This window comes from Microcebus murinus, chromosome 8 (assembly GCF_040939455.1).
Source record: "Microcebus murinus isolate Inina chromosome 8, M.murinus_Inina_mat1.0, whole genome shotgun sequence".
Lineage (NCBI taxonomy): Eukaryota > Metazoa > Chordata > Mammalia > Primates > Cheirogaleidae > Microcebus > Microcebus murinus.
The window spans coordinates 63,251,275-63,274,312 of NC_134111.1; the positions used below are offsets into that span (position 1 = coordinate 63,251,275).

Below are 23,038 nucleotides of genomic sequence, written 5' to 3' on the forward strand. Positions count from 1 at the left end.
TTCTGTGTAAAATATTTAGTAGAATTAATGTTCCAATAATATAAAAAATTTATGTCCTCTTTTTATTAGCCTTGCCAAAGCAGGCCTCAAAAAATTGATCAAAAACTCAGAGTTGTTCCTCTCCACAGAAATCTTTAGTAAAAGGCAAAAGAATTATTTGATCCAAAAAAGAAACCAGGGTATAATTTATATCTTTTTAACAAAAATTTCTTCATATACTATTTTCACTGACTGCTTCTTTCTCTTTCTTTTGGTTTTAATTAGTCCTCCTTTAGATATTCTTTGGATGAAACCTATAAAAAGAAGAGTAACAAATTTATGTATGATGAAGTAACACAATGGAGCATTTTATCTAAAGTTTTCTCAAGTTATCTTTTAATATTTCAAACAAAAATATTAGTTTAAAGCCTTTAATTTGCCTTTGTATAGAACACCCTATTTCTAAGGAAGTCATTTTGCATATATGAGTTAATAAAAATGGATACGCATGTGGTTGATTTTTATTAATAGTTCATCTACAGTTAGAAATCCATGCTACTTTATTTAAAAAAGTATAAATATAACTGTATATGGTTAACATAATTACAGATGATTTTTATTTACATTTTCATACTTTCTATTCTATTATAAACATGTATCATTTGTACATTCAGAGGAAACTAATAAATACATTAAAATTTTGTGCATTATAAGAAAGCTTATAGGTATTTTGGTATAATCATTTAAAATGAATACTTAGTATTTAAACATTAAGTGAATAACATGTTTAATTTGCCCTGAATTGCTTCTTTTTCTATGAAGACATATTAATAGGAAATATAGTAATATATCCAGCAATATTATGTAAATTTATTTGAAAACAGAATATTTATTAGCTAAATAATACTTTGTTTTTTATAATAAAAAGAACAGTTCCATGATATTTTTAATAGAATAAAATTCATTTATAATTTCAATACAATTGTTATTTCAAACACTAGTGAATTCATGGGAAAATATCCTCCATACCTTTTTTACATGTCCTAAGACATGCTTTTTTAGAAGTGAAGTTATTTTCATTTCCCCCACATCCACTGTACTTAAATGGGCGGCATTTCCCAATGACTGAATTGTAGTAGAATCTGTTCTCATTGGCTTGACACAATCCTCTGTCTGCTGGTGTAAGACACCATGAGGGGCCATGATATTCTAAAAATATTAAGAAAATGTGGTAAGCCACATGTGAGAGTGCATTTGAGGCCTTCATGTTATATATTTTTTATAGATTAGTCTTATGGCATATCTATATAAAACAGTAATCTGGATGAATAAAAGTTGTGTTTAATAAAAGTCATGTATTTCAATTTCAGAAAAATGCTTAACTAATTCCCAAGTGTCTACTATACTGAATTATAAAGAGCTCATTTGCTAAAGGGAAGTATTATGACTATTCATTATATGAACAAACCAATTGTAACCACTATTCAAATAATTGAATGATTTAAAATTTATTTTACATATATTAACATTTACATATCATTTGTTCATGAATGTCAACTTGGAAAAAATCTTGATGAGTAAAGTTTTTATTCATTGTGTGAAAAAAACACTGAAGTTGGGGAAGAAGTTTAGTCTCTTGGCTAAAAACATTCTGAATAATATAATAGAATACTAATTTAAAGTGCAGGAATTCAAGTGTGGCAAGTTTTAACTTTCAGTAAAAGAGCCCAGAAGAGAGATATTTGATTTAGTAATTACATTTTTTTCTTGTGAATTGAATCATCAGTTCTAGATAAGCTAAATATTTTTGCAAAGGAAGCAATATTGCTAAAGCCAGTAAAATGCAACACTGGTTTGGACCACACATGAGCTGGTCTGTCAATGGGACCAATCACTTTCAAAACAGAAGAGGAAAATGCAGCTAGAGTAATAAGAAACATTCATATGCTAAAGACAAAAGAGAAAATTAGTTTTAGCTTAATAGTAGTTTTTAGCTCATTTGGGTATTCCTGTTATTAGGGGGAAACTCTAATCGTAGTACAGTGGTACATCTAAACTGATTGATGTTAATAAACTAGTACTGCAAGTAAGTTGTTGGAGGGTGAGGAATCAATGTAAGAAAACTCTAGTATCTTTGTCAAATAGTGAGATGTGATATAGCCAATACTGATGAAGAAAATTTGCTAAATATTTAATACTGGAAGGAAATAGAACTCTGAGAAATATAGTAGTCAATGAAGGTGAACAGACTATGCATAAGCAAGAAGCAGTCTTTTGGCAAACAAACCCCAGATGCATAGACTGTATAAGAAAAAAAAAATAAAATGAAAGAAACAGAGAAAAAATGAAAAAAAAATTTAATGCGATAAGCACTTTTACTACTTCTTGCCTTCTAGATATTTAAATAAAAATTAGAGTATCTTGATATAATAACTCATGTAATAGAGAAAACATTTTTGGAAAATATGAGAGGGAGTGAATGTGATCAGAAGAATTTATAAGAAGAAATTATAGAAAGGTAATATTTTTGTGTCAAAATTCAAGAGCAATAATCACAGAAAGAATTTTACATTTTATTTCTGTTTTTGACAAGGTATACACACACTGATTTTAAAAGAAAGTCCTAAGATCTACAAAATTAAAACACTGTTCAAAATCATGTAGACCTTTATGTTTTAAACCGTCCTATGTGGGAATTATAGTATATTATTTTAAATAAATGTTATTGTGTATATTAGAGGTTTTTAATCAGATGTTATGAGATACATATAGATAGTAAAATGGTTACTATAGTGAAGCAGATTAACATATCTAACATCTCACATCTTCACAATTTTTTGTGACAAGAGCAGCTAAAATATACTTATTTAACAAAAATTCCTAATACAATACTATTTTATTGACCATAGTCCTCATGTTGTATATTAGATCTCTAGACTCATCCTTCATGATTGCTATTTTGTATCATTTGACATGTTATTGTGCAAATAGCTCTACTATTGTACAAACTTTTCCAATGTGTGTGATGTGGATTCTCATCATTCTACAGCCTAGAATATGAAATGATTAATTGCCATCACCTTTATCTCATGAGCTTCCAAAGTCATCACCTATATACAGAAATAAAAGAGATACACTAGACACAATTAGACTGATTTGAGAGAAAGCAAAAAGAGAGAAAATTGTTATTCTTCTTTTTCTCAAACACCGACAGATGCTTCCAAATAAATGTGCATGATAAAATGACATATGACTTATACATCAATATCACTTTAGCATTTTGCACAGAAGATGTATCAGTCCACAATAAGTTGCAGATAATATATGTGAATGTATTTTTAAATTGTACCCTCCTTTACCAATGTTAGTTATTATAATATATCATAATAGCAATTCCTGAACTAAAGCTTCTTTATTCCAGGGCAGAGATAATTTTCTGATGACAGAGAGCGAACTCCTCCTTCTTTTCCCCCATAGATAACCTATATTAAACACAGCCCCATAATAAAAGAAAGGCTATTTCAAAGTGAGGTTAAGCTAGCCTGGTTCATCTGGGGCTACAGACCCTGGACTGGAGGTACCACGGGAAGAACATCTGTTATAGAACAAGATCCTGAAACACCAAGTGAAAACTGGAACCATAGCGGACCTTTCCAGTCGAGGTGAAACCATGGAGGATATACTCACAGGTGTGGTGGGGAGCTATATCCTTCTGTCTTCCTTTGACTATCCAGTCATCCAACTATGTTTGCCATTGACCCAACCTACTCAGAACCCAGAGGAAAAGAGTTCCCCATAAAAGCACATGAAGCAAGAGAAGGCAGGGGATTGGTTTTGAGAGCAGTTTGCCAGCAGAGATGACAGCAAAGAAAATTTCACTGCCAGTTAAATTATTCAAGGCATCAGATTGCTACTACCCGACACTCTGCGACTTCTGAATTAGGGGATGTCTGACATGCTGCTTCTGACAGTCTGGGATCTGGTTTGCAGACACAAATTGCCTCTGTTTTCAGATACTTGTTCCTGTTCAGAGTGCCTGTCCATGACTCAACCGTGGCAGTTGTTTGTCTCACTTTGTTTGCCCCGATTTCAATCACTGCTTACACAGATCATTCAACACAACACAGCTTTGACCTAGATCAATAATGAGGTTCCTAACACCAGAAATAAGAATATTTTGATAGTGAGTTAAAATTTGAAATAAATCACTAAGGATATTGTATTATATGTAGTTAACGTTTAAAAGTTTTAAAAATGCAATAAATTATTATCAGGGAGGCTTTATAAGGCGGTTACTCTTCAAAAGATAAATTTTATCTGATATGTAAACTAATTAATTTCTCTTAAGATCACTTTAACTTTGAGCACTAAGACTATGATTGGGTTACTGTAGCATAAACCACAGTATAATTAAAGCAATAAAGCAGACAGTTTCTTAAGGACATTTTAGCTTTAATATTTTTTTGAGTCCTTGATTATCTTCTAGTTAAATCTCCAAAGGTGAGGAAATTAATTTTTTGTACCCATGAGGATATAAGCTTGTTTTCAATTAGCAAATTTATTCTAAATATAGATATGCACTCACCTACTCAAAATCCAGACTTTGGTATCTACAATGAAAAAAAATATAAAGGTTTTGAAGTAATTGCACAATGTGATATTTTTGGGTCTAGATTATAATTATTCAAAGAAATTTAAGATAGAATAAAAAGACACTAACCTGACTTTTGTTCATTTTCCAAAAGGAATTTAATGATCAAATGCATTATATCTTGATTCCGCCATTAGTAATAAGTTGGTTAGCTTCTGTCTAGAGTTTTTGACAGGTTTCAGAAGGATCCTGAATCCTTCTGAAGGATCCACTTTTTTTGCCATCAGGAACTACTATGATTTAGTACAGGTGTCCTCAAACTATGGCCTGTCGTGGGCCACATGCGGGTGTTTCTGCCCGTTTGTTTTTTTACTTCAAAATAAGATATGTGCAGTGTGCATAGGAATTTGTTCATAGTTTTTTTAAAACTATAGTCCGGCCCTCCAATGGTCTGAGGGACAGTGAACTGGCCCCCTGTTTAAAAAGTTTGAGGACCCCTGATCTAGTGTGACTGCTAAACTCTACGGTGGTGCTCCAAAGTCAGTTTTACATGTAAAATGGTTTATATAAATTTACTTTGCAATTTCTATAGTAAACTTTGAATCTTATGCTCACTTTGTTTCTTTGCTGTGGTGTCTTTTCTATAATTCCCATTTTGCATGCCTATTTAGACTTTGCTTTTATCCAACAAATTAGGTTTTATGAAATAACTCATGACTTGTTGAGCAAATTTTTTGTCTTCTGAAACATTTTTCCACAAATTATCTTTGTAAAACTTTCAAATAATACAAAGGTTTAAGAAATTTAAAACAAAAATTCTACATAATTTGATTTCCTGCCCTTTAACCACTATTGGTGGTTTGCATATCTCAAAATTGTTTGCATATGCATATGTATTAGTGTACTGTTCTACACCTTATTACTATGCTTGATAATATTTTGTGGCTTTGTGTCCACATTTTTGATAGATATACCTCATTCTTTTTAATGCATGTACAATTTTTTAATGAATTAACTATAGTATATTTGTTCAATTTATTACTCATGGATATATGGATTAATTTTTTTAATTCCACATAATGACTCATGAACATTCTTGAACACTGGTTTAGATGTTTCTAAAGAAAATATTTCTAAAATTAGAATTATGCAAAAGCAATATTCAATTTAGAATTTGGTAGATGTGAATTTTCCAGTGAAAGTTTGTCAAAATTTGTACACCAATGATGGTATTTAAAAGTGCCTAAACTTTATTTAATAAAATATGGACCTTGCTCTCATACCTTTATTTACCATAAATCAGTTATCCCCCAACCTTTTTGGCACCAGGGACCAGTTTCATAGAAAAAAATTTTTCCACAGACTGAGGAGGAAGGAGAATGGTTTGGGGATGATTTAAGTGCATTACGTTAATTACATTTGCAGCTGCTCCCCAGCACTAGTATCACTGCCTGGGCTCTACCTCAGGTCAACAGGTATTAGATTTTCATTAGGAGCCTGCAACCTAGATCCTTTGCATATACAGTTTACAGTAGGGTTTGTGCTCCTATGAGAATCTAATGCTGCCACTGACCTGACAGGAGGTGGAGCTCAGGCAGTTATGACAGTGATGAGGAGCAGCTGTAAAGACAGATGAAAATTCATTCACTTGCCCCCTGCTCAGCTCCTGCTGCGCAGCCCAGTTCCTAACAGGCCAGAGACTGGTACTGCAGGCATAAATCACTTTTTCTGTCTCCCTTCACTAACAAAAGCAGAAGGGTACTATGTGGGACAAGTAATTGCTTACAGCTCCCTAAATGTTCTGTGAAATACCAGTCACATAGAATTTACGATGCCATTGATTTTAAGATGCATTATTGTTTTATGCACTACTTATAAAGAAAAATACCATTATGCTATTATACACTATCAGTTATAAGCTTAATCATGATGTGAAAATGTGAAAATATATGAATCTTAGAATCAATAAAATATAATTATTTATATTTTTGTGCCAACACACCAAACTCACACACACACACACACACACACACACACACACACACACACACATATACATCACATTTAAATGAGAATGGAAATGGTATATTCTATCCATTGGGCAAAAAGCTGAGAGAATGTGCTATCAGTGGAAGAAGTGATTACTAAAGAGATAGTTTTCTGAAGTAGGGAGCTTAGATGTTTGCTAGGTTACAACGTTAGAAGAAGATTCTTTTGTGCTGAGCTTATTCTGAATTGTTGGGGCTCCTCCAGAAGCTATTTCCAGTCTGTATTTACTTTGTGATGAATTTAAAAACAAAAAAATACAAAGAAATCGTAAAATGAAATATGCTGAAATGCTAACAGTGATTGTGTAATGTGAATATGGACATTTTTTCATCTCTTTTTCTACTTTTCTATTTTTTTAAATTGCTGGCAATTATACTACTCAAGTTATATATAACAAGAAAATAATCTTTTTTTAGAGTGAGTCGATTTCCTGGAATCATATAAAAGGCTAGAGATTGAAATCTGCTTCTGATTAGGAATAGGTAGTAAAACCTGTCCCCCTCTCTGTACTACAGGAAGAATATGCAGCTCCATTCATTAATCTGGGAGAAATGGTATTAAATGGTGGAAATTAACATTCTATATTAAAGAGAAAAGAGGTCAGGGCATGGGAAAATAAATACTGTGGAGTATTTTTTTTTCTTTGTGTACTGGGCTCTTTAGCTGGGGATAAAATGTAAAAAGTGGGTTGCCAGGGAATTTGAAATGGAAAGGTCATGAAGTATAGACTGTGTAAAACCTTATTCAGATGGAGAATCTGTCCACACATTAAAAAGAAAAGAAAGAAATTGAGTAGCTATTTGTTGGGTGGATTTCTTTTCCTAGATACTGCCTAATCCATGGATAAAGTTCACAAAATCATATTTATTTAGGGATTTTTCTAAGCAAAGCCATAAAAAAAGAAAGCCATGCTAAAATTATAAATTATAAAATTGTTATGAATATACTTTATTATAAGATAATTATGTCTAGAATACATGAGTAAAAGTTTTCTTTAGGACATGTGAAAAATGTAAATACTATCAGATTTTAGCAAAAGGTGAAAATGTTCATTTAGTCCATTGATCATCTTTCTAGAAAGAATGGGATTTTAATAAGCAGAGGAGATAGAGGGGCATATGGGTGAAGGAAAGTGAGAGCACATAGGTCATATGCTGTCATATTTCTGGCATGTTTGGGGTACTTTGTAAACTCTAGGCTATCTGAAGAATAAGATACATGAATTGGTACAGTGGGATGCAAGGCTGGAAAAGTACATTTAGAGCAAATTAAGAAGTTCCTTGAATAGTAATATATTTGGATCTTATGATGCAGACATTAATGAGCCACTGAAAGTGTTGAAGAGTGAAGAAGGCAAGTTCTGATAGCTTTTGATACATGAAGCAGACTCAACCAGGCATGTGTAGGTTGAATCCAGTAACTTTCAATAGAGAAGAATATCAAAGGACCCTAACTAAAGCAGTTACTATGGGAGTAGCTAAAATTTAGAACCTGATTGAATTTGGGCAGGGAGAGAGTTAGAGACGAGGTAATTTTAGTGTATCCAGACCAGTTGACTTAAAAAGTATAATATTTTTCTAATGTATTATGAAATATCATTACAGAATAAATTGTACTTATAATAGTTTTATAATGTGTACTATTTTGTGGCTTTCTTTCTTTGTGGCTTTACTTAGAAAAACCTCTGAATGAAGATAGAATTGTAAGCTATGTCCATGGATTAGCCAGTATCTAGGAAAATAAATCCAAGATGGAAGATGGAAGCTAAAACTCAGGTTTTGAGAAGACAGAAAAATTTAATGTTTTAATTTAATTTAATATCATTTAATGGATACAATATTATTGTTACTGTGTCCTCCCATAACCCTTGTGCAGCTCTCTGTCTCAGCATGAATAGATAGGCATTGAGGTCATTTATTTACCTGTTTCCTTCCCTATTTGACAGTACAAGGTAAAACCACCCTCTTGCTTATTATCTGTATACTCCCAGTCCTTGTGATAGTTCCGTTATGTAAAAGGCTCTCAATGTTTGTTGAACTGAACTGAAATCTAAAAGTACACAGACTTGCACCTGTCATAAGATGAAGTTGGAAATATAGGTTTACAAGCCCTTCAATTAAAAATAAGATCCAAAGACACAAAAAATGTATGTGTATTTTTAAATTAGGTTTGAATTTTATAAATGCTGTGTATATATATATATATATATAATTTCAGATAATCATAGTATGAAATACATTAAATGAAGATACTTCAGATCAAAGCTGCAGATGTTATAGTAAAATAATCAATAATAAAATGTACATAAGTAATACTTGTAATTATTTTATTTTTTCTGCTATAAAGCTAAGATGAAACTGGGTGATTATCATCATCGTCATCATCATCATAAAAAGCTCAGAAGTTAATATTTTAAGCTCTATGTGCACAGAATTGAGTTGAAAATTTTATATTTCATTACAATCTTCACAAAAGTTTTGAGATATTACTCTCTACACATAACGAATGAGGAACAAGAGGCCGAGAGAAGTGGTTTGATTTTTTCAAAGCCACAGAGTGAGTCCACAAATAGCAGAACTGGAATTAAAAACCACATATTTCCGTGCATAAGCCAATGCTCTTAACCATTATAATAAGTCATTCTAAAAACTAACTTGAAAATCTAAAAATAACTGATAAAAGTATTTAATAATTTTGTCACATAAAAAGAAAATTGTCATAACTTCTCTTTCTTTCATAACTGGTATCCAAATTCCCTCTTCTCTGAAGCTCAGGTTCAGAACATGATACATGCATCTTACCCAGAGTTACATGTGTGAAGTTGAGGTTTACTAAATTTGAAGAGAGAAAGATATCTAATCAAAATAGGCCACCAAACGAGGCTAGAGACAAGTCTGAAGGGCAGCAGTGCTGAGCCAAACGATATTTAGAGAGCCCACACTTGAAGGAAAGAATTATTGGGTTGGCATGTTGAACCTGGACTGATTCTAGAAATGACACAGCAAAGTTCCAGACTTTTATGTTTGTGATCATATTGGCACTGGTCAGTGATATCCATTTAATGGTATCAGATATGATCAAAAGCTAGAAACCCCACTCTGCCGCATCCCTAGAAAAGATAGAGTTGGGATTTTCCTAGTTGACACATTTTATATCAATGCTTTTCAACTTCATTTCTGCAAAAAATGTCCAGTATTCAAGTAGAAAAAGGGCAGTCAGAGAATTATATACAATGGAAAGTAGCAAAGGCTTTTCTAAACTATTCCTACCTCATTACTAACCTGCTCTATAGTAATCAATACAAAATTTATATTACAATAGGGATTTAAAAAAATTTTTTTCAAAGTATTATGGTGATAATAATGTTCTTGGTTATAAGGATCGCTTTTGTAATGCTTGAGTCAGGATTATAAGTGTGTCCATCACCCAGATAGTGTTCATCATACCTATTAAGTAGGTTTTCACCCATCTCCTCTTCCCCCTCCCCCTGATTGATTTCCATTGAGTTATACTTCCCTCCATGCACATATGAGTTTATCAGGTAGTTCCAATTTAAAAGTAAGTACATGTGGTGTTTGTTTTTCCATTCTTTAGATACTTTACTTAGGACAATGGTCTCCTGCTTCATCCAGTTGCAAAAGGCATTAATTCATACTTCTTCATGGCTGAGTAGTATTATTAATACATGGTATACATATCCCACATTTTGTTAATCCACTTATGAGATGATGGGCATTTGAATTAATTATTTATCTTTGCAATTGTGTATTGTGCTACAATAAACATTTGAGTGCATGTGTATTTTTATAAAAATGACTTTTTTTTCCTTTGGGAAAATACCCAGTAGTAGGACTGCTGGATTAAATGGTAGGTCTACTTTTAGTTCTTTGAGGAATCTCCATACTGTTTTCCTTAGAGGTTGTATTAATTTGCAATCCCACCAACAGTGCGTAAGTGCTCCTTTCTCTCTACATACAGGCCAGCATCTATTGCTTTTGGACTTTTTAATAAAAACCATTCTGACTGGGGTAAGGTGATATCTCACTGTGGTTTTAATTTGCATTTCCCTGATGGTTAGTGATGTTGAGCATTTTTTCAAATGTTTATTGGCCATTTCTCTATCTTATCTTGAAAAGCTTCTGTTTATGTCTTTTGCCCACTTTTTAATGGGGTTGTTTGATTTTTTTCTGATTTGCTTAAGTTCTATGTAGATTCTGGTTGTTAGCCCTTTATCAAATGTATGGCTTACAAATATTTGCTTTCACTCTGTACGTTGTCTATTTGCTCTGTTGATTAGTTCCTTGGCTGTGCATAAGCTTTTTAATTTAACCAAGTCTCATTTATTTATTTTTGTTGTTGCTGTGATTGCCATTGGGGTCTTCTTCATAAATTCTTTGCCTAAGCCGGTATCTAGAAGAATTTTTCCAACATTTTCTTCTAGAGTTCTCATGGTTTCATGCCTTATATTTAATTCTTTTAACCATCTTGAATTAATTTTTGTGAGTGGTGAGAGATATGGATCTTGTTTCATTCTTCTGCGTGTGGCTATCCACTTGTCCCAGCACCATTTATTGAATAGGAATTATTTTCCCCAGTAAATAAATAGGGATATTTATTGCTTTAGCAAAAAAAGAATGCTCTATCAAGTTAGTGTCATCAATTTATTAGTGTTTATACTTTGGGTTATATTAATTTGTAAATAAGTTTTGGTTGATAGTTATATAATGGACATAAGCTTAAGGAGTATCTTCCTACTATTTTACTTGTTCATACAAAATTACTTATTTAAAAAATTTGGTTTACAAATTGGAAGTCTGTGATGTTTCCTTTTTAAAAATATGTCTGTGTATTATTCAAACTTCAGAAACACTTCTCTGAAGGACTCTTATAACAAAAACAAAAATTGATCTTTGTTAAGACTAGAAGTGGTCCAGGAAGAAAGGGATTAGGAAGGTAGGCAGTGGTCATCTAGGGTGACTGCATTTGGATGGCAGCAATTTTGGCAGAGATGAAGTGTCACATTTTTATTCCTCACCAGCTCTCCTGCCAGGAAGTAGAAGGCCTGATGGATACTCTCCAGAAGTTGTTATCTATTTTTGGAAAGCCAGCTTGTTAGAAAATCAGTAGAGGATGCTCCAGATTTACTACGTAGGCATATTTAGATTATAGGGGATGTTTCTATGCTTCTTGGCCTGAGACCACATTATGAAAGGCAAGATACTTCTCTAGAACTATAGAAGTAGATTGTGGATGAAAGGAGGTTTTTTAGAACTATCTACAGTACTTGTGATTAACTGTAGTATGCAGCTGAATGTGTAAGTCTTGAGTTGATAATATATTTTCTTTTCAGAAAGTTTCCACACTTGAAGTATTCCTATTACATGTAATTATATCTTCAAAAAGAGGCCTAATAGGTGACAACATTATCTTGCAGATCTGGAAATTGACTGTATCAGTGATGTTGTTTGGTTGTCACTTAAGCTTTTTGTGAGCAAAACACCTCTTCCAGAAGGCCAATGATAATCAAAACTTTTGAAAAACACTTGAGAACATTAGTTTTTCTTTGGTAGTTCGACATTTACTAATGAGATGTAGTGAGAAGACTATATTCACTATGCATGTAAATATTCAAACTTTATTAGTGGTATGCTATCAAAGGCAATACATATACATATAAATATTAAGTAAATGCCAAAATAACAAATATTAACAGGTGCATAAAATATTATCCAATCCTAAAAAGAACATGGATGCATGAATGCAGAAGGCGTTCAGAAAGACTTGGTAAATATGATCAGCATTCTTCCAACCATCATTTGTTCCTTCTTTTGTAACTGTGAATCATAAAATTAATAAATAAAAACTATGAGTCATCTGTCATGCGCTTAACACTTGGCTTAATGCTGGGATTGGGGATAGTCTATGAAAAAACTACAAAAAACTACAAAAAACACTTGTAATCTGGACAGTGAGGCAGACCAAATATAATACAAATGATATGAGTATTAAATGAATCAAAAATAAGAAGCCAAGGAAAAGAGGGAGGAAGAGGTTTCATTATGGTCGTGAAAAGGCAGTTGAGAGAAGGTGAGATGGGCCAGTGAATTTTAGGTGGGAAAAATCACAGAAGACATCATATGGAATGAGAGTGGATAATTTGTGTTAAGTGACAATGAAGAAAGCAATGTGGATGGATGAAATATTTTATATTTAAGGGACAGCAAGAAAATATGAAATAGATAGAGGGCTAACAGATAATGCAAATTTAAGCCAAGTGAAGGAGGCTAAATTAACACAGAGAAGAAATATACTCATTAAGTATTTTTTGTTTGTATTTAATTTTTCTGTAAAAGAAAAGGGATATGTAAATTTGTTTGATTAAGCTTGTTTGATTAAAGATAGCCTACCTATAATATAACAGATGCATAGGATTAGGACAGTGATCTCAAAAAGATCATATATAATTCATAGATATTTGATTCTATCTCTCTGTCTCAGTCTCTCTATCTCTGTCTGCCTCTCTTTCTATATAAAATATATTATACTTGACTTATGTCAGATATCTGATTATATTATGTGTATTATATACGTACAGTATATCCGAGTTATACTGAGCTCTGTGATATCTATTTATATCTCTCTAACTCATGTCTACATCACCTGTTTGCCTAAGCAAGTATTCATTTATGCTTATTATTTTAAAATATCATGTCTCAAAATATATGTGATTAAAAATATTGAAATATATTTTAAAACTATTTTTAAATATAAAACTATTTTTATAAAGCTAAAAAAGTGACTATTTCAAGTTTTATCAATGCATAGATATTTAAAATAGGTATATAACTTAATTTTTTTAACATCGCCATGCAGTTTCATTAGTGTTCCATTTGGATGACATGTGATTGTTTAGATAATCTAAACATAAAGGGCTGATAATCTGAATCCAACAAGTAAGCTGAAAATAGAAGAGACATAAATGCACATTTCATTGGAAAAAGCAATAGAATTTAATGAATGGCTGGAAGAAGAGAGGCAATCAGAAGAAATTATTAACTGTTCAAACTGGAATAATCAGAAAAACAGTGGCAGAACTCTGAAAGGATGGAAAGCTGGAAATGCTGAAAAGATAAAGAAAAATGATACAAATAAGCTTTTTCTGGCTTTGAAATCACATGATACTTCTCCATGCCAACAATCTCAACTTGTTTCTAATAAACACATTTGAACTGTTTGAGTTTCCATATATGCATTAATTTAGCTTTAGCCTAAATTCTGCTTTAAAGGTTAGTTGTGATTTTGTGACTACATGCTTACAGATGCATTTATCTGAATAATTAGAGATTTCACAAGTGTCTGAATAACAAATTTCTTCTACAAATGGGAATTTACAAAGACTCATTTTACAGATGAGAAACTAAGGCCTGGAAAGTTAATGGTATTGTTCTGAATTACATGAATAATAATAATTAGTAATAATGCATATACCAGCTAAATATCAGGTTCTGTCCTAAGAAAGCTGTGCATATTGACTGAGTTAACCTCACAACAAACCCTATCAGGTTACTACTATCAGACTACCATTTTCATTTTACAGTGGGAAGATGAGAGATATCAGAGAGATATCTCTGAGAGATAAAGAAATATCTTAGGGTCACACAGCTATTAAGTGGAAGAGCTGGGATTTTAACCCTTGTCTTTGGGCTCAAGGGTCTTTTATCTGCTATATCATACTGCCAACCCAAAGGGGGAAATTGAGAGGAACCAACTGTGGTGGTTTTCAATTCTGAAGATTATGTACACTATTCAAATATTACATTTAAGGATTGTTATTTAATGAGAATAATTTTAAAAGAATGCTATTCCACTTAAATTATGGGGCAGATTATTATTCCTGTACACTGAATTGAAACTTTAAAGGATTTCCATCTTTTCAAAATAACCTAATCCCCACAGAGTGCCTTTCACATTTGATAAAACCCTTGAACAACAAGGTTTTCCATAAATGAAGAACTGTATTTCCTTAAACTATAATAATGTATTTATGTAATCTGAGCAGTGACAGATACAACTATATTTGAGCTGAGAAATCAAGAGGTGTCTTTATAGATCTCAGCAAACCCTTTGGAGGGAGTGGAGCAGGTATTGTCTAATTTTTAAGTAGAGAAGAGGGACAGCTGAGTCCCACCTTCTCCATTTTGGATGAGTTGGGCCAGGGATGATGTAGGTCTTAGGAAGAATGGAGGCGTAGCTTCATTGACAACCTTTACGTGTTAAGCCGCCCTTACTCTCAAACTTCCCATGGTAATTGCAACATATTTTTATGTTTTAGACTAGGAAGCTTGCAAAACAAAAGAATTCATTATGCTCCTAGAAAAAGAGGAAAGGGAGTCAAATTGGCTATACAAATATAGATTTTGAATTAAATGTATACAATCAAAAATAAAATAGTTTTCTAAACAAAGGAGACAATTGCCTTAATTTTAAGTGTAGTTGCTATGAAAACATTATCCCTTAAAAGTATATTATTTAAATAAAGATCCATATTAATTTTTTAAATTCATGTTGTCAATTCTTACTGCTTCTTCAGTTAATAATTTACTCATAACATTTCATTTGTTTATTACAATTTTCAATGTGCATCTACATAAAAATATAGAGAGGATATATTTCATGAAATGTTTAATACTCATTAATATAACTTTCTTACACTTATTTTCATTGCCTCCTTTTTGATATGGTAGTATGGTTGACAGAAATCATGAATTTTATACTTTATAAAACTTCAAGGCAAAACTATTCCCTAACCTACACTACTCATTTTAATGATAAATGACTGACGATCTCCACTTTAATGGATAAAATAATTCAAACAAAAAATATTGGGGCATATTGAAAACTGATCTCACATATTTATTTGTTGATATGTTATATCACATGTATCTTTAAACTTACTAATAATTTTTGCATTCTAAACCTTTCACAGCAATATAGTTTAAAGTGGTTTTGAACATGTGATATTTAACTAGATAAAACAAAATACCATTGAAAGACATAGAGTTGGAGAGACATAGGAAATAATGCAATGAAATCCCTTAATTTTACAGGTAAAACATCAAACCACAAAGATAATTATTATCATAAGGCAGTATTTAAAAATTAGGCTTAAATTCATCTGACATTGAATTCACTGCTCTAATTGTAGAATCTAAGAACCTACAGGCATTTAAATATACCACATTATCCAACTTCCACTGAAAGTTTGCATTCCCTTTATGACACCTTAAGTCCTATTAGAACATTGCTTGAATACCAACAATTTAGGGAATTTACTAATCTCTGAGACAGCATCCATTTTTGAAGTTCTCACATCAAAAATAAACATTTAAAGAAATTTCTACTTTAGCCCTCACATATTAATCCTCATGCTTAGGCTGGGTTTAAGGAGATAAAACAGTGAAGATGGGTTATGGGGAGAGTCTAGAACAGGTAGGACTCATGGAGGCACATACGCAACTTAATCCTCCTTTCCCGTGATAGAGTTTCAAGTACTGAGAGCACATAGTATGTTCCCTCTTAGATCTCCTTGCCTCTGTAAGCATGCTTCATATTCCCTCTGTGACTTCTAAGGTGTGGCACTCAGTGCTGAACCAAGTCCCAATGATGATTAGGTCAGTGTGGGACTAAGCTGGACATTCACAGGCCTCATTCTAGATAAATCATAATTGACATTTGCCATGCTTTAAATCCATCTGGCCAGAAGGTGGGTTTGGGGGGCTGTTGTTTTTGGTTTTTTGTTGTTGTTTTTTGCTTTTATTGCTTGCTTGCAATTTGTTTTTTGTTGTTGTTGTTGTTTTATAAGGAGGGGCCATTCTAAGACATTCTGATTCTGAATCCCATCTGATTCTGATACATGGCCAGGATGGAGAACTTCTGGACCAAACACAATTTTTTTTTTATATATCCTAAGGTTGCAATTTTAATACCTACAGAATTCCTTAGACTCATGCCAAGTTTACACTTGACACGTTCACACAGACTGCTTCTAAGCAAAATCTTCAATATCTTAATGAGAACATGTGATTTTTACAATTCAGCTAGGACCTTTATATGTTTAGGTCGTTTCTAACTGCCTAGATATTTGTGGTTTCTGGTTACGTTTTCCAGTATTTTCACTTTTTTCTCAGCTCTGCATTTTTGTGGGACTATTTCCTATATGTTTGTTTAAATCTGATAGATATGTTAACAGGGTAGCACCCAGAAAAGAGACCTACAGAAGGTCAAAAGAAAATTCTCTTCCCCAGAGTGACATACCATTTGGGTATGGTTATTCAACCAACTTCTAATACACCCTGTGACTAACACCAGAGACTGTGCCCAGTGCCACTGACATTAAAAGCACTTTAGACTCCCTTTGACACACTGCTGCCAGTACAATAATTTGCCATCATATACTGAGGCTGATAATTCCTAGTACTATCTTACAGGATAAATTTGGCAGAGTTAAATATCATAGGAAAATTTCTTATGTGATACATAATCAAAAGCCTACTTCAAAGCATACTTTAATATAGCTTTAAGATTTGTCACCTGTATGGGATTGAACGTTTTAAGCACTTTGAATCTCAGTATTTCAATACACCATTATTAAATAACAGAACAGGTATATAATTTTTAAAGGCATATTGTTAATACACAATCCATTTCTATTGTTACCATGATAATGTTTTTCTGGAAGCAATAAAAACAAAAAGATTCTTACCAAAAGTTCTGGGAACCTTGGTTGGTTGGGGAGTCAAGGAATTATTATTCCAAGCATCAAGCTGGGTTTTAAAATCATCCACCTGGAATTCATTCACTGGAAAAAAATACAGCCAATTAAAATACAAGAACATTGTCACAATCTCATACTTGTATACATGAAGCAAAGCACAGAGTTAAGAAAAGTAGACTTCTAGCAATTTTATTCACATTGCTATGTTAAATTACTAAATAGTGAATCTTTAAATATATATATTATAAAGTAATTTCTATAAATAACTTTATAGATCTTGGTCAAAAAAATGTAACAGTTAATGTTTGAGTCATTCCTTTAATAAATATTGTGGGCAGATAAAAGTGATTGATTTTAGGTGATATCTTCCAAATTACTATTTGTCCTGAAATTTTTATTTATAAACATAAGGGATTTCAGCAATTCTACAGTTGTGCTGAAATTATACTGCAGTATTCTAAGGAGTGAAAATTAAATAATGTAACATAAAAAATAATATAAGAGCTATGGAAACAGTTTCCACTAGAGTTAAATTTATTAATTCTTAATGCTTTAAAAAATTTTTTATTTCAGTATATTATGGGGGTACAAATGTTTAGGTTATGTATATTGCCCTTGCCCGCTCTTCCCCCAAAGTCAGAGCTTCAAGCGTGTCCATCCCTCAGATGGTGTGCATTGCACTTGTTATATATGTATATACCCATCCCCTCCTACTCCCGCCCATCTGTCCGACAACCGATGAATGTTATTCCTATATATGCACTTAGGTGTTGATCAGTTAAAACCAATTTGATGGTAAGTACATATGGTCCTTATTTTTCCATTCTTGGGATACTTCACTTAGTAGAATGAGTTCCGGGTCTATCCAGGATAATACAAAGGTGCTATATCACCATTGTTTCTTATAGCTGAATAGTTCTCCATGGTATACATATATCACATTTTATTAATCCACTCATGTATTGATGGGTTGCTGGTGGAACTGCAAACTAGTGCAACCTCTGTGGAAAGCAATATGGAGATATCTCAAAGAGATACAAGTAGATCTACCATCTGATCCAGCAATTCCATTACTGGGCCTCTACCCCAAAGAACAAAAGACATTCTATAAAAAAGACATCTGCACTTGAATGTTTATAGCCACAGTGCTTTTTTTTTTAAAACATACAAATCTCTTTCAAATCCAATGAATACAAATATCTCTTCATTTGCATGCCTAACACAAAATTTGAGTAAACTTGGACATATTCTAAGATGCCTTATTTTTAAAAGGATGCTTATGAATAAACTAAAATGAGATGAGGAACTTACATGTACCCTCACAGGTGTTCTTGCATTCTTCCAGAGATTCAAAGTTGTTTTGATTGCCTAGGCATCCACCATACTTGAAACGTTCACACTGTTTTGACTGATTGTTATAAAAATACCTGGTAATATAACCTCGACAGATTCCAGGATCTTCTTCCAAAAAGCAGAAATCTGGCTTTTCTAAAAATTATATAAATGTCAAAAAGCAATATTCTTTTTTTGCTAGATAATTTAGTCATTTTAATTAAATTTATAAATGATGGGCTAAGATCTTTAAGGAGTAAACATAAAAATTAAAGATAAGAGGTAAAAATATAATGTTATCCACAACTATAGAATATTAAAATTATCTGTCATATCTACTGTGTATTTAGAATAAGGAAGAAACAGCTATTGAGACATGTTTTGTGACTGGTGTTTCAATTTCTAAGTTTCTCTATAAATATATACACCTATTATATACCCATAATAATTAAAAATAAAAAAATATAAAATGGTATGTGTGAGTAAAAGATGGAATATTTATTTGGAGACAAACTGTTACATCTAGATATAAAAACATATCTATGTAAATCATAGTAAATTAATAAGGAAGTAACTATCAACTATTTTATTAATTGAGAGAATGGAAGATATTAGGTTATCTTAACATGTCCCACCCTTGCCTTGTATGTACAAAATATTATGGCAAAATGGGTTTAATTAGTTCTATTATGTTTATATGTAAAACATTTAGAAAAGGTCTGTGAATATTTCATGTTATTGAAGTGTGGAGTATCATTAGGGAAAGCAGTGTAGTGTATTGTTTCATTAGGAATGGTTTGCACCTGCAGTGTGAAAAACATAAATTAGGTCTAGATGGATGTGTGTATGTTTGTGCATGCAACAGAGAGAGAGAGAAAGTGCGTATGCACAAGAGAGATATCTGAATTCTGCCAAAACTGCATAACTGCTAAATAGTGGTTTTTAACATTTTTCTTTCCTTTTTCTGTTTTAAGACTGTCTGAAAAAGATGGGCTTAATCCTTTTACTACAAAAGCATTAACATGAATATGTCCTAGATATTTTGGGATAGTCCTTTATTCTTTTCAACAAGTGGGTTTGTTTTTTTTTACATAGATAATCAAATGTGACTTAATTTATGTCATGGTAATACTTTCAGAATGTGTATAAATTCACAAAACCCAATTAATTTCTTTGTAAAGACAATGTGTCCTCCTAGATTTCAGTTAAGAAAATATGATCACCATATTCCAAGTAGCACGCTTACCTAATCTCAGTTTTAAAACACTTAGCTTCTCCAGTATAACATTTTTATTTTATTTCATTTAATTTCATTTTTTATTTTATTTTTGACACAGGGTCTCACTCTGTCAGCCAGATTGGAGTGGTGCGGTGGTTCGATCATAGCTCACTGCAACCTCCAACTCCTGGGCTCAAACTATCCTCCCGCTTTAGCCTCCCAAGTAGCTGAGACTACAAGCATGCTACCACAACTGGCTAATTTTTAAAATTATTATTTTGTAGAGATGGAGTCTCTCTATGTTGCCCAGGCTAGTCTTAAATTCATGGTCTCAAGGGATCCTCCTGTCTCAGCCTCCCAAAATGTTAGGGTCACAGGTATGTGCCACTGCTCCCAACCTGAAATCATTTTTTTTAAATGTGTATCTTAAATATTTTCTATGAAGAAAAAGCATCTTGAAAGAAACTGTATTCAATCTAGGGTCTGACTTAAGACTTGAAATTTATGATTCCAGTGACTGGGAGAGGGGAGAATAGTGACAATACCATGAATTATATATAACATAGGTCATACTGGAAGGTCTAGCTCATGACTAATATAATTTTTATTTATGTGTATAAACATATTCTTTGTTACCTCCAAAGAGAAAATTAGAACGGTTTAAATTTTTTTTTTATTTTTTTTATTTTTTATTTTTTTCACTGTAGAGGATGGAATCAAAACGGTTTAAATTTTTAAAAGTTGGAAAAGAAGATTTGAAAAGTATAGAAGCTTACATGACTATCCTTAGAAGTTCCTGTATTCTTATGTAGAAATTAATATCTGTACTAGATAGGACATCCTCCACTGCTGTGCCTCTTTTTTTTTTTTTCTTCCAGGCATTGGAATGGCTCCAATAGTGCAGAGGAAGAAAGGAAATACATGTTCAGGGATTGGAGAGGCTTTTGCAAAAGTCTAATACCCCTTCTTTGATAGCGCTCCAAACCAGGCTAAACACAGCTGTCATAAAAGTTGTGCCAATGTGATCTACATTACCAGCTCTGTTTACATGCATCTACATTGCACAGCTCTGTGAAAACAATTGAGGTAATTTTCAAAATCACTATGATCACAAGGCATATTGGGCTTCAATTTTTTTTAGGACAAATCTCCAATTTCTCAATTTATTTTCCTGCAGCTATATTGTCATAGAGGCAAAAAGGAACTGTGGTTTCCTTTTGCATCCTAAAGCAACTATCTCAGGGAAGTAATGCCCATAATTATTTTACTATTTAAAGGTCATGTAATTAATAATGCTAATGACTTCTACCAAAGTTGTAGACCTGGAAAAGAACTAATCTCCTATAAAATTTATTTTATTAAATAAAATTTCCTATTATAATAGTTTTAATCATCTGTATTCTGCATCTTCTCAAAACACCAATTTCAAAGTTGACCTTATTTATTGTTTATCATCTTTTTTTTCAGAGTGAATGTTACTATGATTTTCATATTGCCTTTTATTTTTCAAAGTGAATGTTATTATGGTTATAATACTCAAGTATATTTTATGAGAAAAGAAAAAAATAACTCTACATTTTTATAATATTGTAATAAAGAAAAAAACACATTCAATTATGATCATTTTGATTTACTTTTGTCTTAGTATATGTATTTTATGACATTTTAAATCATCTTAACAGAGGGCATAAGAATTTTATGTTTAACCAATGTGGTAGGTAAAAAGTATTGCATATAAAGAATAAAAAGCATAAATTATGCTAAGTATAATTTAAAAACTGTACAACTAGAAGTTGCTATTATTCATATTAAACCTCATTAGAGTACATAAACCTATTTTAAGTCAAAGTCAAAAATTCACACATGCATGTAAAATAATTCCTTTTAGGACTACCGTTTAAAATATAGTTATAAATCAAGAAATTAATTCCCATATTCTTTAGACAAGCAAAATAATATTCTTGTTGACTTTGTATAGACAACCCCAGCTCTAAATTGGTGCTCAGTTTAAACTGAGTAAGAGAGAATGAGGACATGAGCAATATATCAACTTTCATAAGCCATGGGATTTTTACTATTGATTTTTCTTTAAGCCTACATATTTGGGAATTGACTTAGATCAAATTTTATTTCAAAGGGATTGTAATAAATCTCCACTCTCTTTATAATTACTCTAATGTGAGGAAGCATATTACAAACTTCGAATAGGTAGGAATCTTTGTTATGGATTAGTTTTAGGATCTAAACATTTTTAACATGCATGTAAATAGAGTTTTATTCTTTAATTTTTGTGTATAATATAAAGTAAAAAAGGTTAAATTCTGAATTATCAAATGTACATTTTATAGCAAATTTTTACCCGTATATAATTTTTTTCTAATTCTATGCTTTTGGAAAAAGGTCTTAATATTTAAATGTTGGTATTTCCTTTCATGAAAATATCTTCTTTTACTTCATAGACAAAATTCCCTTTATAAATATGCTGTATTTTTTAAAAACCATAAATAAATACATACATTCACTTATGTTATTTGTAGAAACTTTGCCATTGAATTTATTTTATTAATTTTGATTCAAATTCTGATTAGTGAATAAAGTTTAAAGATTATCATTGAATCACAGAAATTTTCAACTCTTTCCCAGACAACTAAATCAAAATAAGTAAAATTAAAATGCACCTTGCATTTTGTGCTCCTTCATGTCCTGAGTTAAATAATTTAGTCTCTTTGTTTAATATTTTCTCATTCAAATGTAAATGCCATAAATAATAGGACCAAAGCAGTTTCTAAGTCATTACTAAAAAGAGAGTGATTTCCCTGATCTATTGATAACATTGCTTTTGCTGATATATTCATCAAAAAGTAATTATTTTTAATTAAAAACAATAAATAAAATAATTTAAGTCACAAAATTAAAAATGTGCTCATGTACGCTAAATAATGTTGACAAAGGCAATTATTTATTTTTAAATATCTCCATTTACTTTTGCATACAGAACTATTGACAATTCAAAATGTGTCCATTCAGGGAAATATTTAATAAAATTTGCAAAAGCCACAGAATGCTGAGATTAACAAAGGATTAGAGATCAGAG

General features: G+C 31.9%; 1 protein-coding gene and 1 non-coding gene across 6 annotated transcripts in view; both read right to left on the bottom strand.

Moving 5' to 3' along the window:
• Positions 1 to 41: 41 nt before the first annotated feature.
• TFPI (tissue factor pathway inhibitor) overlaps positions 42 to 23,038 on the bottom strand; it is a 71,571-nt gene continuing 48,574 nt past the window's right edge. For 2 of the 5 annotated variants that reach the window (XM_012779469.3, XM_012779470.3), the window contains exons 5-8: positions 18,705 to 18,881; positions 17,382 to 17,477; positions 1,009 to 1,188; positions 42 to 293 (exon numbers count right to left, since the gene is read on the bottom strand). In XM_012779469.3, the coding sequence (XP_012634923.1) occupies positions 187 to 293; positions 1,009 to 1,188; positions 17,382 to 17,477; positions 18,705 to 18,881 (560 nt within the window). In that variant the 3' untranslated portion in view covers positions 42 to 186. Of the gene's footprint in view, positions 294 to 1,008; positions 1,189 to 3,890; positions 4,134 to 4,564; positions 4,590 to 12,226; positions 12,454 to 17,381; positions 17,478 to 18,704; positions 18,882 to 23,038 lie in introns of those variants that run through there. The other 3 variants (XM_076005741.1, XM_076005740.1, XM_012779472.2) reach the window with 3 other exon arrangements.
• Positions 68 to 183, bottom strand: LOC142872805 (U5 spliceosomal RNA). Its single transcript, XR_012920891.1, has one exon. It is a non-coding gene; the product is annotated as a U5 spliceosomal RNA (small nuclear RNA).